The sequence below is a fragment of the Hyaena hyaena genome, unplaced genomic scaffold (genome assembly GCF_003009895.1).
Source record: "Hyaena hyaena isolate Hyena2069 unplaced genomic scaffold, ASM300989v1 scaffold_2, whole genome shotgun sequence".
Classification (NCBI taxonomy): domain Eukaryota; kingdom Metazoa; phylum Chordata; class Mammalia; order Carnivora; family Hyaenidae; genus Hyaena; species Hyaena hyaena.
The window spans coordinates 128,419-145,949 of record NW_024080634.1 but is presented as its reverse complement, the minus strand read 5'-3'; the positions used below and the strand labels follow the sequence as shown (position 1 = coordinate 145,949).

Below are 17,531 nucleotides of genomic sequence, written 5' to 3'. Positions count from 1 at the left end.
TTCTTCCTTAAAAACACATTTAGTATTTATTATTACTGAAGTTTTGCATTTGTGTCCCATATTATTTCCAACTATAAAGTACAGATTGTGTTAGACATTAAAAAAATTTTTAAGTCTTTAATAATTGTCACATTCTCTGACAGAGATATGTAAAGAGACTGTGGAATCCTTGATATTATGCAATTTATTCATACTTCTAAATAGTCATTAAAAATGAAAATATTCATTGTATAAATTGGCTGATCTCTGAAATGAGGAATAATAATGGAATGCAATAGGTTTAGAATGGTACGAAGATTAAAGGCTAATATTGGGTTTAATGCCACTCTGAAGCCAGAAAGCCTGTTGCAGCTTGGGTCAGCCTTAAAATATTTCCTAGAATGGCAAATCAGTTGCTCAGGTTATGATATGAATGGTCCTCGGTTTAATGTCAGTGAAAGTCATATAACTCTCTTAAAAAATATTAAGTGCCACCTAAGTGCTAGGTTTGGTTTAGATACTAAGTCAGGACAGTGAACAGCCCCATCCAAAAATGTGTCCAAATATTACTTATGAATCTCAGCAACGGCTCAGCAAAAATGTTTTTTTTAATTTATTTTAGTATTTTATTTATTTCTGAAAGAGAGAGAGATAGCGTGAGCAGGAGAGGGTCAGAGTGAGAGACACAGAATCTGAAACTGGCTCCAGGCTCTGAGCTAGCTGTCAGCACAGAGCCCGACGTGGGGCTCGAACCCACAAACCATGAGATCACGACCTGAGCTGAAGTCGCATGCTTAATCGACTGAGCCACCTAGGTGCCCCAAAATGGTTTTTATCATATAAAACGAGTTTCTTGAGTCCCAAGGGTCAAGGTATGGACACATTTGCATATTGCTTTAGTTATTAGTAACTAACTCTCTGGGCTGAGGTGAGGGACTCTGAATATAGGCCTATTGTCTGCAAAGAATGCTTCCTTAATTTCTTGGCTTTGTTTATAATTATGACACACATGTAGAAAATTTCTTAAATATTCCAGGTTATACAAGTGCTTTTGAAATTTAAGATGACTTTAGGGGTTTTAACAACATTATCAATAGCTAGAAAGCTCTCGCTGATATCTTAGGAAAGACAAGTTAGCAATTGCCAAAACACAAAAAATGGACACAGACTAGGCAAAGAGAAGACATAGGCAAATGTATTACATTGATTATGGAGACCTAGATAGAAAGATGCTGTGTTCATCTGAATATAGAATTTAGAGGTCAAACCGTTTTTCCCATTTCTCACTTGTACTTGGATGCAGTACCGAACCATGAAGGAAGGAAGTTGAGTGATGTTTGAAGCGAGATTTGAAAAAGATATAAGGTACATGGATAAATAATGAAGGGCAGAGGAAGGTGGGGGTGGGTGTAGGGAGGCAAATACAATCTGCATATGTGGTAGCAGTGAGACTAGAATGTATTCTGGAAAAAGGGCCCAGGACATTAAAAAAAAAAAAAAAAATGTACCGAGGGGCACCTGGGTGGCTCAGTCGGTTGAGTGACTGACTTTGGCTCAGGTCATCATTTTGTGGTTTGCGAGTTCAGCTCCTCATGGGGTTCTGTGCTGACAGCTCAGAGCCTGGACCCCGCTTTGGATTGGTGTCTCCTTCTCTCCCTGCCCCTCCCCCACTCGGGCTCTGTCTCTCTCTGTCTCTCAATAATAAATAAATGTAAAAAAATTAAAAGAAAAAAAGTACTGTGGGAAGGCATCCCTCAAGATGGATTTTTGATCACTGTGTTGGTTGTTCCAGTATTGATTTCAATTCTGCTGTGTCTTTAAACCCAAACAAGTATGCTGGCATATAAAACCAAAAATAAATCTATTAACTTACCTTCCCAAAGTTTTAACACTCTAGAAATCAGGTGAGCTTTTGTGATTGCTCTTTTCTCGTACATGTGGCGGTGAATCTTGCTTGACTTAATGTATTCTTTCATATTCTCAAGAAAGAATTTGCTCCTCGGAATGCAAAATATATGTGACTTTTGAAGAAATTGATAAACGTAAGAGTCTTGATTTTATTATTTTTTGCTATTTTTATAAAGCTGATTACAACCCTCTGGTGAGAAGATATTTAATTAGAAATTCAACAATATTTAACGTAGTTGATGTTAAGTGACTGTCAATCGAGTATTCTATGTGGGATGTGGTATGTCCATGCTTTGAAGAAACAGCAATTCATTCTAAGAAAATTATAGCAGCAAGCTCCGAAACAATCTAAGTACATAACCAAGCAGGTTCAGACATTCTTATGAGTGTGGTCAGGGGACCATAGAGTAATGCGTTGTCTCAGGCAAATACAATTCATGGAATGTCACCAAAGGAGGGGCACATGTTGGGTCATGTTCTCTAGCCGGAGTATATAAGCCTCCTTATAAAGATGTCGACATTCACACTCGGAATCTTGCCTTGAACGCCAAACCAGTTTACCACTGTCTCACCATGAGCTACTACGGCAACTACTATGGTGGCCTGGGCTGTGGCTGTGGAGGCTTCAGTGGCCTGGGCTGTGGCTGTGGCAGCTTCCAGAGACCCGGATGTGGCTGGGGCTGGGGGGGCCTCAGATATGGCTGCTGCCGCCCACTATGCTATGGGGGATTTGGGTTCTCTGGCTTCTACTAAAAATATTGTTAAACTTGGAAGCAAAGGGAAAGCCTCCGAATGTATTTGGTCTTATTTTTGTGCTTTGATTTCCAAACCGTCTATTCTATATTCTCCAGGACCAAGTGATAGCTATTTGTCAATGGTCAAATTACTTCTATAAATATTTGATGTCTTTTTACACCCAAAACCCCTCATCTAAAATGTATATTCAATATGTAAAACTGCCTTTATTTGATCTCTTCATGTTGGTTTACGATTACCAGTGATGTTATCTTTCTAGAAGATCTTGGCATTTCTTGAAGAAACTTTGTATTTTGCTTGTGTCTAATAAAATGATAACTCAAAATATAAATACTTTGGTTTTGTTTGATGCTTTAATTTTATTATTTTAACATCTTCTTTTGCAACTCGTATAAAACTTTTACTTGTGAAGCAGTAAGGTCTGTGGCTATTAATATAATATGATGCAAAAATATCTCGTTCACCACATTATACAAGCTTGAGAACACATCGGGAGTAATACTAACAGCTAATAAATATAACTTGCCTGGTCTGTTCTCTTAGTATATATCAGTCCTCTCAAATGTCCTTCAAGTGTTCCTGGAACTGTTAAGGATTGTGTCATTCTCATATTTATAAACAAGTGCATTCTTCTGTTTGACATTGCTACTAGCTAAATACTTTCTCCTTCTCCTTCTCCTCCTCCTTCTTCTTCTTCTTTAAGGCCTTTTATTAGTTTCACCACATAATCAAGAGGAAGGTACTCAGGTTTTCTGCATAGCTTCTGCTCCCAGACTTGCACAGGATCTCTCAATATCGATATGCCCTACTAGGGTGGTACTTTGTTTATAATGGATAAACCTACATTGACACATTTTCATCACCCAGCCCATACTGTAGTGTTCATTCTCAGTATAGTACATTCTGTGGGTTTGGACAAATATACAATGACATGAGTCCATCATCATGTCATACCAAGTATGATTAAGGTGCATGCCTCAATCCCTGAATAACATAATAGGTGCACTTCTTAATCCCTGAATTATCTTCTATGGTCCTCCTTCCCATCCCTTCCCTTGCTGAATATCTTCTAGATATCGCTGGTCTGGCCAGACATGCCTTTGCTTTCTTACAAACTTTGTCTTTGAGTGTCATTTTCCGGGCAGGAGTTATCCTTTTATAGTTGGCATCTACTGAAGACTCTTGTCTCTTCTAAGGCTGATCCACCTAGCACTGCCATGGGGCACTGGAAAGTGTTCTACAGAAAATAAGGGTATATGGGGGGTTCTTTTCTGACTTCTTTTTATACTCTATTACAAGTGTCTTAATATTCTATAGATCTTCTCACAAATGAACAATGTTACACAACTTAGTCATGCGACTGGATGCCTTACTGACTGGCCTGTCTCATGGATGGCATCTCTGGGTACATGGCTCAGTCAAGGCCAAACAGCCTGGCTCTTTCTTTCTTTGTAATGTATTCTCTCCCCCAAATTCCTCAGTTACTCATGAGGAACTTTCTTTTAGGCTTGACCCACCAATTCACCCCTTGGAACAAGTCTCTTGGAACATCAGCAGTGAGCAAGGATTGAATTCTCTTATAAAAGGTTTCTGAGCCAACTTTTAAGTGGCCAGAATAGCTTGTTTCACCAGTTTGTCTGACATGACCAGACATGTCTGAATCCACTGAAATTCATACTTGGACCCCTACAACTTCTGTCTTGAGAAATTCTTTTTATCTTTCTATAAACTAAAAGGAAATGCATTACTGTAAGAACAATTTCCCACAAAAAAAACTGTTACCTTTTTACCTACTTTGCAGTTTAGATTTTAAATCAGAAAACCAAACAAGGGAAGAGAAAAAAAGTGAAAGAGAAGAATCCATGGGTCAGGGTCCAGTGACTTACATAGAATTTGCCTTATTTATTTTTGTGAGGATGATATAAGAACCAGAGTGAATGCCTGTCCAAGTGCTATTAAACTAGAAGGTGTCAATTCAAAAGATCTCCTGCAAATTCCGTCTGCATGCATTCAATCTTGCTAGTGATGCATAAAGCTTAGTAAGCTCACAGATAAAGCTCAGTGTGTTCTAAATCCCCAGGATAAAATAGAAGAATTCTTCAGGTAATTAGTTTATGCACTAACAAAAAAAGTAAAGTGGAATGATCCCTGTAGATTAATAGTAATGATAACTGTAGTTATTATACTATATGATTTACAACTTGGATTTTCCATTTTCCATTGTCTATAATGTAACAATATGCAAACTAGTTTGCACGTTTACATGTGCTCTATACCGGGTGTAAGTATATATAAAGTTTGCCCTGATAAACATATATAAAAAATTATAGGTCTTTTAAAGAGCCATTACTTGGAATACAGAATATGCGATTGCTCAACATAATTGCTTCTGGACAGACAGCCCACTGTACTAAGTATGACCTTGTATACCATACATATTAGACTTAAATGTTGTTCTTATTTGAAGGTCATCTTGGTTTTTGATCTGAACTGTCCAGATGCTATTAAATTTGATTTGTGGCCAAACATAATTAGTGATTTTCCTGAATGTCATGGCTTTTAGAAGCATATTGCAAAAGCTATGTTGATGTTCTTAGTTAAATTGTTAAGGACTTGGAAGCCGGGAACATGAGACACATTTCTAAATTGCTGTCAGTAAATAATTCTGGTGAGAGAAATTTTGTTTATATCTCTTGTATCAATAAGATGTTAGAACATACATTCTTCTGGATGTAAGTAGGGGTAAAATATCGTGATTAAAGGTAAAGGTCTTCATTTTGAAGAAGACATGATAGTATTAGGGGTACCCCTTGTGTGCTAGTGAATGGAGATCACGTAATTTAGGATGGAGGATTAACGTTAAAAAAGAGAATGATTCTTGAAGCATGGATGCAATCAGTAGAATTTCTCACCCACAGGGCCACCTGGGTGGCTCAGTTGGTTAAGCATCTGACTCTTGGTTTCAGCTCAGGTCATGATCTCACAGTTTGTGAGTTTGAGCCCCACATCTGGCTCTGTACTGGCAGTGCAAAGCCTGCTTGGGATTCTCTGTCCCTCCCCATGTCTCTCTCTCTCTCTCTCTCTCTCTCAAAAAAAAAATAAATAAAAACTCTAAAAAATTTCTTGCCTCCACTGAAAAAATTTTCAGAGACATAATAATCATAATCACATCTCATTGCTGACTTCAAATTTGTCATAGGCAATCTAATGATTAAAAATCAATATAAAATCTCTCTAATCAATAAGAAATTCTCTATTAATATGAAAAGGCAGTTTAGGAAATATTTCATCATATTTGTGAGTACAATAAATATTCAGTATACCTGATCAATTTTTTAAGTCTAAGTCTGAATAAAAGCTCTTTTATATATATATATATATATATGTATATACATACATATATATATATTCAACAAATATAATTGCTGGTCTACAAAATGTGGACTAAGGTGAAGCTATGGATCTAACTATGGCTTTAGCTATGAACTTGGAGATTCTGAAGCTTAGTAGGGATATATTGTAGGTTATGTGTCTGCCAAGCACCTTGCTATGGGCTATGGGAGCTTTCTGGATTTTATTGTCCAGTTGGCTGGTAGTGGTACCATGATCCAGACAGATACTCAAGTCAGAATTTGTGGAGGCTTCCCATGTCTCCTCTCTCATCTTTGCAAGTGATTGGTAACTTTTGGGCTACCTCCTTAATATACATATTTCATTTTACCTATTTTCTAAAGTACATAGTCATCATTTGTCCCTTGGACCATGGCTAAACCTTCTCATCTATGGGTTTCCGAGATGCAAAGCCTCCCTTCACCCTTGAGTCTCTCTATTAAAAGCCTTTAATTAAAATGGCTCCCTATTGGATCTTGGGATGGCGCATAATGCTAATATGAGGAAAACAATGCAGCTCTCAATGTGCTGCAGTAGAAAGAAATCTAAGACAAGTCAGTTAAAAATCAATTTTCAAAAGAAAATGGACCATAGAACTTTCCACCAGACATGTAGCTCAGTAAACTTTGAATTATTATGTGTCATTATCTAAAAAATCCATAACCTCTCATAACTAGTTGCCTTTATCCTAGCCCCTCAGATGGTATGCTCCTCACTTTTCATCATGAGCTCCTACTTATCTTCAAAAATCAACTTCATTATTATGGAATGTTTCTCCTTATTGTACAAGACACCAGGTAGCATCATAGAGGAGTGCATCTTGTCACTTCCTGAAGACCCTACTGGCCTCTTATCCCTTATATTGCTCTTTCCTCACAACACTTACCACCAATAACTGTTATATACTTGCTTATTTGCTCATATTATGTCTTCCCCATGGAACGTAAAATCCATATGGGCAGGGACTTATTTATTCTCTTTTGCTCACCACTGAATGCTCGGTGTCTAGAGCATTGCCTGATATGTAGAAAGTATTTCATGAAATATGTACTGAATGAATCTATGATAGTACCAACCTATTAATTATTTATATACCAAATTTTCCATTGTATGAGGAGTCCTTTTATTATAATAATATGATTTTATTGATAAAAATTAAAAATACAAGATTTCATTTTTTATTTTAAACATCATACCGTATTCATCATTTCCATATATATATATTAACCATTTACAATATGCTAAGCACTCTGCTTGGTACAAAGGCATAACCACAATCAACGTCAAAATAACTAATAATGATCACATTTATTGTGTACTTACTTCATCTGACATTATTATACCTAAAGGGCAGAATTCAAGAGATAGGTATTGTTATTCCATTGTAATAGGTGAGAAAATTGTAGTTTGGAGAGCTTAAACCACTTATTCCAAATCACAGAATATTGAGTTTTGGGTTAAGAATAACCAATGAGGGGCGCCTGGGTGGCTCAGTTGGTTAAGCGTCCGACTTCAGCTTGGGTCATGATCTCACAGTCCATGGGTTCAAGCCCCATATCGGGCTGTGCTGACAGCTCAGAGCCTGGAGCCTGCTTCCGATTCTGTGGCTCCCTCTCTCTCTGCCCCTTTCCCACTCACACTCTGTCTCTCTCTCACAAAATAAAATAAAGACATTAAAAATTGTTTAAAAAGAATAACCAATGATATGTTACAAAATAGAGGATTCTCAACCTAAGCACAAGTTTGTGTACCTCAACACATGTAATAAAGATGGTTATAAGAATGCTTTCATGCCTCTACGATATTGCTGCACAACAACCACAAACCTCGATGCTATAGAATAATGTTAGATGCTCATCTGTCTGAGAGCTGGGTTTACTAACATGAATGGGGATCAGATTACTATAGGTGAAACTGTGTGACTTGGCTCTGCTCTTTATGTTTCTTTTTCTTTTCTCCTTTTTTAATGCTTTAAATGTTTATTTATTTATTTTTGAGAGAGAGTGCGAGTGGGGGAAGGGCAGAGAGAGAAGGAGAGAGAGAATCCCAAGCAGGCTCCTTGCTGTCAGCATGGACCCAGTGTGGACTGTAACTCACGAACTGTGAGATTATGACCTGAGCCAAAACCAAGAGTCGGACACTTTTCCAACTGAGCCACCTCATGCGCCCCTCTGCTCCACATGTTTCTTATTCTTCAGTAGTCTAGACCAGATGTGTTGTCATGGAGATGGCAGGAGTATGACAGCAAACTAGACGCCTGCAAGGATATTGGACACCCATATCTAGAACAGACACACCATTAATTCTTTCTCGTGTTATTGATCAAAGCATGTTACACGGCTAATCCAGAAGGCAGAATGAGAGAACACCACAACATCGTAAGGCAGAGTAGATGAGAGGGAGCAAAGCTTTGCATTCTATCATAGACCCCACTGTCTACTCTCTCCTTTGAAAAGTTTTTTATCTTAGGTAATGTTATCCATTCAAAGCAATCCATGGTTTCCTCTCTGCAAAAGGATGACTCTCAAACCTATATCTCCGATTGGTGGGGATTCCAGATACAAAATAGGACAACCTGTGAAAGTAGATTTCAGACCCAAAAAAATGTGTTTTTGAAAATAAGAATGTGCAAAGTATCATGTGGAACATACTTGCAGTAAAAAAAAGTGATTTGTCTGAAATCAAAATGTAACCGGCACTTTGTATTTTCATTTGCATGATATGATATCCTTCCCAATCTGGCATCTCTTCTGATATTTTTCTGCTTGAAGAATGTTTCCAAATGTGTGTCTATACAGGCAACTGAACCTCAAAATGTTCTGCCAAGAGATTATTCTCTCACATGTTACCCTTTCTGCCCCCAGACCTGCCATTCCAGCATTTCTATCCACCTGGTACTCTAAGACTGAAAAATCAGTAATGAAAATAATTCTTAATTTCTCTCCTATCTTCATTCATTGGTTGTTAATTCTCCATAATTCAACCACTTAAATCTTCCTCAAAGAGGCCCCATCTTCCTCATTATCAGCTATTTCCTATTTCAGCCTTTCCATGTTTTTATCACAATATTCTCACTTAAGGGTCTTCCTAACTCATTATTTACCCCATTCACATCTTAAGGTGCCACTCTTCCTCATGGTCATCTTATTGGTTAGAAACACAAAGTTTGAAGTCGGATTGCTTAGTTTGCAATATCAGTGTTGATTAACTCCAAGACCTTGGGCAATTGATTTTCCTTCATTAAGTCTCACTTTTGTTATCTGCATATTGAAGATGATTTCATTGTTTCTCCTGTAATGTGGACAGGATTACCTGAGCTCAGTTTGGTAAGGCATAAAGGAATGGCCAGACACAGACCAAACAATAGACATTATCTATAACTATTAGTATTACCTTAATGCTTTTATCTCCTTATAATAGCTTTTCTTTTCTGCATTTCATTCCACAAAAACACCTGTAGTCCTATAAGGACTAGATATAATAATTAAGCTTACATCATGGTCCAGAAAAAAAGAAAGAGCCTATCCGCAATAATCTTTTCACACATTTTCTTTTTTCCACAGCAAACTTTATTATACAATGTGATGTTTGATTATCGCTTTCCCCCTCTCAATAGTGAGCTTCTTCACTGAAATCTGGATTTACTCAGCTTTACTGCTTCTATGTTTGAAATTCATTATAGACTCATATAGTGAAATGTCTTAATTTCTTATTTCACTCCTGGATGTAATACTAGATGGCTATTAAACTTGATATGATCCTGTTGAAGTTGAGTTTCTTTCATGTTATATTTTTATGTTGAAATGATAATGGAAATAATTTGCTAAAAAAATTTAAGCATCCCATATAGAACACCAGATTGCTTCAGGGCAGATAGTAAATGTACAAGGTAAGTACAATAAATTATTATAACTCCCTTCCCAATAGTCATTTGTACCATACAAAGAAGCCAAAAGCCACGTTCTCCACAACTGTCTACTCCAAGGATCTGTTCAGAGATCCAAGGATAGCACCATTTAATTAGCAAGGAAGTAGTTAAAGGAAAGATACTAAACCAGTATCATTGTCTTCACTGTGTGCTTTTCTTTGGAGGTAGAGACTGTGAAGAGAAAGACGATTTATCAGACATGTTCTTCACTGAAAGAGATGGAAATCACTTGAAAAAACGAAACGTATTGAGAATGTGGGTAACTCGAAGAACCTGTTGGTACACCCAGAGATGAGGTTGACAAGCAGTACGGGACCCAGGAATGTAAAGACTGCTAGAATAGCAACCACACCAACACTGTAGCAATGGTTTTGTCATGATATCATTTTTATCAATTATGGCCACAGTTGCTTTTAGCCTCTACTGGATACCACAACTCTGGATGAATTCTGAATTATTCTTTTGTCTTTGCATCCCATTGTCAAAGATTGGAGACCAGGTGACATCCTAATACTTCATTCATGCATCTATGACATCACTACCAGGGATAATAAAAGGAATTGTCTAGTCTTCCTTGGATCTGTATTGGGAAATACAATACTTCCTTCCTCTAGAACAAAGCCTAAATACTGAGTAGCCCCCCACCAAAAGTAATGTCAATGACCCTCAGCTAAAATGAATCTATATGGTTTCTTTCATATCAGATTAAGCCAAGGAAATAAGTACATGGTCCTCTTAGCTAAGTGATATTGTAAGCTATTAATCCCTCAATCATACCTCCTGTTATGGTTTGTTATCTGTGTCATTTTGGCTGACTATGGTATCAGTGTTTTATCAAACATTAATCTAGGTGTTACTCTATGTTGTGTGGTCTCAGGCTACCAATAACCAAGGTTGGGACTGGACTAGACTTTGGGGTTCCTATTAAGATTGTAAGATGACTTCAGCAATAGCCATCATGAAACTTCGAGAATATAAAGGTTTATTACCTATAAGACCTAGAAATTACACAACACACCTGGGTCCACACATCAAGGTCATAGGTAGAGAGAAGGAGAGAGATAGTGCATGGGCCTGGGGTTCTGCTTTTATTGGGGTCAAGAATGGGAGCCTCAGGTTTTACACATTGCTGTTAGTAAACTTAAAACATAAGAGAGGGAATATAAAACTAGGAAGAAAAAATAAACCAACCAAATGGCCAAAATGGTCAGTTATTGAAATCAACTAAAATCTCAAAGACTACGAAGCCTCGATGTGGGAAGGTGGCCTAGTTTTTTATTTGGTGTGTGGCTGGCAATGTATTTATCCAAGATAACTGTCTTTGAAGTGGATGCTTCTTTGAAGTGTGGCAATCAAAGCTTAAGTCCGGTAGTTGCATTAGGAAAAGAAAACAACAACAAACAATTGTAAGGCCTTACACTACACTGTGATAGTATTTTGAAGACATGGTTAGTGTCTCTAATCAGTTGACTCTAAGTAAAGCAACCTGTGTAATGCAAGCAAATCTAATCCAATAATTAGAGGCCTTAAAAGAAAAAACAGGTTTCCCAAAGGAGGAATTCTACATCAAGACAGCAGCCTCAACTCCTGCCTGATTTCCAGTCTGCAGGCCATTCTTTCCCCTTTCTGATTTGCCACCCCCACAATCATGTAAACTGGTTCTTTAAAATAAAGCTCTTCATCTAATCATATGACATCACACACACACACACACACACACACACACACACACACACTATATATATATATATATCCATATATCCATTTTATACTATAGTATATACAGTCTAGAGTAGTAGTACGTACTACATACAAGAATATATATATATATACTAAAATAGTACACACACATACACACACACACACACAATATTGGTTCATTTTATCTCTGGAGACTCTGATACACCTTCCAAACCATTCCTCCAGTTTTCTGTAGTTGATGGAAACTCCCCTAAATCAAATCAAACTGCTACTTAGCACTTAAGGTTATGATATACAATCATGGTTAGAACTGTAACTAAGGGGTGGCTGAGTGGTTCAGTCGGTTAAACACTTGCCTCTTGATTTCAGCTCAGGTCATGATCTCACGGTTCATGGGATTGAGCCCTGCGTTGGACTCTGAGCTGACAGCAAGGAGCCTGCTTGGAATTCTCTCCCCCTCTGTCTCTGCCCCTCCCCTGCTCTTGCATGCACTCTCTCTCTCTCTCTCAAAATAAATAAACTTTAAAAAAAAGAACTGTAAATTCATTTCCTGGGGTTGAGAGGAAGACAGACTGTACCTTGCTCTCAACCTGTCCCTGGAACACGACACACAAAACTTTGGGAGGAAAAGCAAAGAGGAGAAGGAGAAAACGAAGAGACAAATCTGTAGCAAGAGATGGCATGTCAAGAGGAAAGGATCACAGGAAATGACACAGAAAGTGACCTGGAACCCAGGAGAGAGCACGTGGTGAGTAGCTCTAAGAATAGATATGACAAGGGCAAGGGGCAGATACCAAAAAGAAATGGTAAGGAATCAGCAAAGATCAATTATCTCTTCAAAAATTATGACCCAAGTTTTTATTGATCTAAATGTGTTGTAGATAACACCATCAAGTGTCTATCTTGCACCCCTTCTGGAGAGGTCTCTAAGTCAGTAGTTTAGGCTAATAGAAAACACAGAGGCTCTTGGGTCCAAGGCTCACCTAAGTTTATATCCAACCTATGTGCTGAATAGCTGTGATGCTTTGGGGCATGTTATTACTTAAATTCTCTATACCATCTGTGAATTGAGAGCAGTAACAATTTCTAGATCACAGAATAATTGCATTAAGTGAATCAGTACGTCTAAAGTTCCTGGCACAAGAGAAGTAGGAATAAACACCTAATATTCTTACCATTGTCATTACCCAGTTGACAGATGTGTCTGTCTCAGGTACTCAGTTGGAGCCATTAGCCCTTCAAAAGATGCTTGTTTTAAAGAATGGTGGACAGATCATGACATTTACACAACATATGTTCTTACAGAGAGTGTCAAAAGCAATCATATATAATTAGTGAACCAAAATAATCTTTTGAAATACAGTTTCATTACCTCACATAATGGAGTGAGTTTATGGGAATCTAAACCAAGGTAGGATACAAGCTAAGGCTTTGAGGATGGAAAAATTACCTCTAATAGGCACAAAGTTGATTAAAGGAAACCTAAATTAAAACATATTAACATGTAGGAGGCCCTCCCTTGCTGGAATCAAGGAAATATTAAAGGGTTTGGGGGTTCAGATGCCATTTGAACTGTGAAGTCTACAGGCTTTTCCAGCTTCACTTTTGAGGATTTGTAAAGTCCCTGTGCAGAGAGTGACATTTAAGCTCAAGTAACTCGGCTTTTACTATCCAACTGAATTCATTCCTGTAATAGAGAGTAAACTGAGACCAATGACAATCCAGAAATTTTGCAATGGGTATTGTGATCTCATAGTTTTGGTCACCACTCTCATTTTGATGGTGGAGATGAAGACTTTGGAATACAGAGTAAAAATAATATTCTGGTCTCTGTCTTGTCATGTTGGGGATATGTTATCAGTAATCAATTCAACACTCATTAACCTGATGCTAGCATTCTGTATTCACTATGTCTCATCACTGGGACTTATTTTGATCATTTGTAGACAAGGATCTTTAAAGCATGACATTTGGAAAACAAAGTCTATACCATTTAAAACATATCAGTCCAAGAAAACAATCAAATAAGCTGGTTTTGCAACATGTAGGACAACAGTGTTATCTATCTATCTATCTATCTATCTATTTATTTATTTATTTATCTTTTATATTTTCTATGCATCACATATTTAGTCTCTGGGAGAAAAAAATGGCCTATATGACAAAATACCTGTAAGATATGACATCCTAATCTCAAAGAAAATTTAAGAGAAGAACATATGGCATTGCATATAGCCTACTTGATCCATTTTTATTGTACCAATTCTTCAATTTAGAAAGTTGGCTTTACCCACAGCTCATTTGACTTTGTGGTTGCATTTGTGCAGTAACTTTGCAACGTTTGCTGACCTTGACCCCAGATACCTAGTTTTTATCTTTCACAATGACTGTGTGAGGCATTATTTTTCTCTTTGTATTTTCAATTTGAATCTACTCATTATTGTCATAAAAAAAAAACAACAGTGACTTCTGAGTATCATGCTTCAGTGTTGATTGGGTCTTCTAAATGAGCAATGATTTCTTATTTTTAGAGATAATAAGTGTTGTTCCCATAGATACCTGATTAAAATGAGCAGGAGGATACAAGTGTTTTTCAAAGTCAATTTAAATGATGTAGCTGATATAATAACTTTTAACTATTAAGAGAAACACATCTCTTCTTTCCATTTAGAAACAATAATAAATAGTCCACAGTAACTCTAAGTGTGACTTTATCTCTGGGGTTAAATTTTTTAGTTTTTATTCCAAAGAATGGCACAATACAAGCATCACACATCATTTATACATCATACTGACACTTGCATACTACTTCCACAGCTCACCCCACCTCATCCTCCTCATCTCTAAATACATGTGTTATACTACTTTCATGACCAAGGTATTTTGCCATTCTGTGATTCTTGATTTTACTATTGCTACTAGCAGAGTTTCTTTTGAATACTAAAATTTTATCTAGAAAATAAAGACAAATACCTTTAAAATACATATATATATGTATTTTATATATATTTTATTATTATTTATATATATATTATATATATTTTATATATATATATATAATTTTGGTTCATGGCAACTGGGTAAGAATTCTTATTACTCCTACATAATATATATGATTTGGTCCTTTGTTATTTTATCTTAACAGAATTTCCTGATGTATTGATTGTCTGTTTCAATTGGTTGTCCGATTTTCTATTAGGTAGCCTTTAAGGTCTTAAAGGAAAATGAGGCAACTTTCAAGACAAGTATGTTTTCAGCTTTACCTAAAGTTTTCACAAAGCTGTAAAAAAACAAAAAACAAAAAACAAAACCCTGCTCTTCAGTGTTGACTGAAGAATGTAGTGAGTATTTAAATTCATGACTTGAAGTGACGTGGGTTAACTGATTTTTATTTTCAAGACACTTTCTTTCGCTTCATAAATTGATGTTTATTGCTAAAAATAAAACAAGTGAACATATGCATGTTGATGAGTTTGGAGTTATAGTGCTCAGTGCTTAGTCTGGCTGGCTTCAACTTTAATCACCTGAGACCAATTTATTTGGATTTAATAAGAAATCCACCACTTAAAGCTGAATAATTTGCAACAATATGGATGAACCTGAGGAAATTATGCTAAGTGAAGTAAGCCAGACACAGAAAGACAAATGCTACAGAAAGAAAGAAAGAAAGAAAGAAAGAAAGAAAGAAAGAAAGAAAGAAAGAAAGAAAGAAAGAAAGAAAGAAAAATGATACATGATCTCACTCATATGTGGAATCTGAAGACACCAAAATTATAGTAACACAGAATAAAAAAGTGATTATTACCAGGGGCTGGGAGTGGGGGAAATGGGGAAATGTTGGTCAAAAAGTACAAACTAGGGGTGTCTGGGTGGCTCAGTTGGCTAAGTATCAGACTTCAGCACAGGTCGTGATCTCACAGTTTGTGGGTTCGAGCCCCATGTCGGGCTCTGCGCTGACAGCTCAGAGCCCTAGAATCTGCTTCAGATTCTGTGTCTCCCTCTTTCTATGCCCCTCCCCTGCTTGCACTCTGTCTCTCTGTCTCTCAAATATAAATAAACATTAAAAATTTGTAAAAAGTACAACCTTTCCATTAAAAGATGAAAGTTCTGGAGTCCTAATGTACAGCATGGTGGCTATAGTTAATAGTAATGTCTTGATTGTATACTTAAAATTTGCTAAGAGAGTAAATCTCAAGTGTTAACACCACAGAAAAAGAAGGTAACTGTGTAAAGCGATGGATGTGTTGGTTAACTTGGTCATGGTATTCATTCTACAATGTATGTATACACTAAACATCATGATGTACACCTTAAACATAGGCAATGTTTATTTGTTCATTACACCTCAATAAAGCTGGAAATCCACCACTTAAACATGCAGTTCTACACTAAACATTTCATCCTCATCATAAATTTAGAGAAGGAAGGGGAAGCCAGAAGGCCCCCTTGCTTATAAAACTCACCAGGTTTTATCCCCTTCACCACAAGGCAACAGCTGGCAAAATGCTTTGAGCTCATCTACTCTCTTTTATTTGTCTGATTCCTTTCTTCATTATACCTTTTTTATATCACTTTATCATATCACCTTGGTCCAAATTTCCTTTTTTCTCCTAATTATTTCCATTAAGCATTTTCTTTACTGAAACAGACAAAAAAGAATTATTTTCCAACATATTTGCCTCCTTAAATTCTTCCTACAGTATATCTCTAAATTAAAGCAATATAAAAATACACAGAATCAACTAATACATTTCTTGACAGATTAGAAACTACAAGTATCAAAAATAACTGTCTCTTTTGGTAAATATCAATTATGTGTTTGCATTTGAATGCATACATAAGTATGTTTATATTTGATTTTGAACTCCCTTTATGTGAGGGCCATCTCTTGCAGACTACTTAACTGGGAAATTTGTATTAATCTTCACCTGAATCAATATTAGAAGTATTTTGGATGGCTGCAATTTTTTTGAGACTCTAAGCTAAGCAGGAAAAAAAAAGTACTTTTTACATGAGTTGATAAAGTACTAAAGTTGATTGTTTCGGCTTGAGTGTTCTTCAGCTGGTGTCACTGAAATTATGAAGACATAATTTTAGATACAACCCCTTCTATGTCTTTTTTTAGAGCTTCTGAAGGAAGAGAAATGGGTCTTCAGAAATCAAAATGAGAAGTGCGGAGAAGACAGAAATGTTTTGGTAAATTGCTTTTAGTTTTGTTATACAAAGGTTGGGAATCATATCATAGTCGGAAGGAGTGTGTTGGTTTCTCGTATATATTTGATTGCTCCCCAGGAATTAATCACTACATTTATCTTTCATCTAGTGATTAAAAACCGGCTTCTGGTAAGTTTAATAAACTCCTGCTTATACAAGTGATGTTCTTCTGAAACTGCTAGGTACCATGACTGACACTTGAAAATTTGCGTACATTTCTAGACCTAAGAAGAATGTTATATATATCTGTCTGTCCTTACTTTGTGCAATTCTTCCCTCCTTTGTTACTTCTTTCTTTTTCTTTTTTTTCAAAACGTACTCTACTGAGGTATGACTGATATACAGAAAGCTTTATATATATGGTATACACAATTAGATAAGTTTGGAGGTAACATATCTATGAAACCGCACCCCAATCTATTCTGTCAACATATCCACAACCTCCAAAACCTTCCTCTCATCCTCTTAATGATGAAGATGATGATGATAATGATGATGATGATGGTCATGAAAGCCCTTAGCATAGGATCTACCCTGTTGTTAGCAAATTTTTAAGTGGGACAGTACAGCATTGTGATCTATAGGCATTATGACATATAGTAGATCTCAAGGATTATCACAGTGCAAAGCCACAACTTTGTACCCTTTGACTAAT

The 17,531-nt window shown here is 36.6% G+C and overlaps 1 protein-coding gene across 1 annotated transcript; it reads left to right on the top strand.

Moving 5' to 3' along the window:
• The first annotated feature begins 2,460 nt into the window (after nt 1-2,460).
• Nucleotides 2,461-2,640, top strand: LOC120229325 (keratin-associated protein 19-7-like). The gene has a single exon (XM_039228268.1). The coding sequence runs from the start codon at nt 2,461-2,463 to the stop codon at nt 2,638-2,640; it is 180 nt and encodes a 59-aa protein (XP_039084199.1).
• The last annotated feature ends 14,891 nt before the right edge of the window (nt 2,641-17,531 follow it).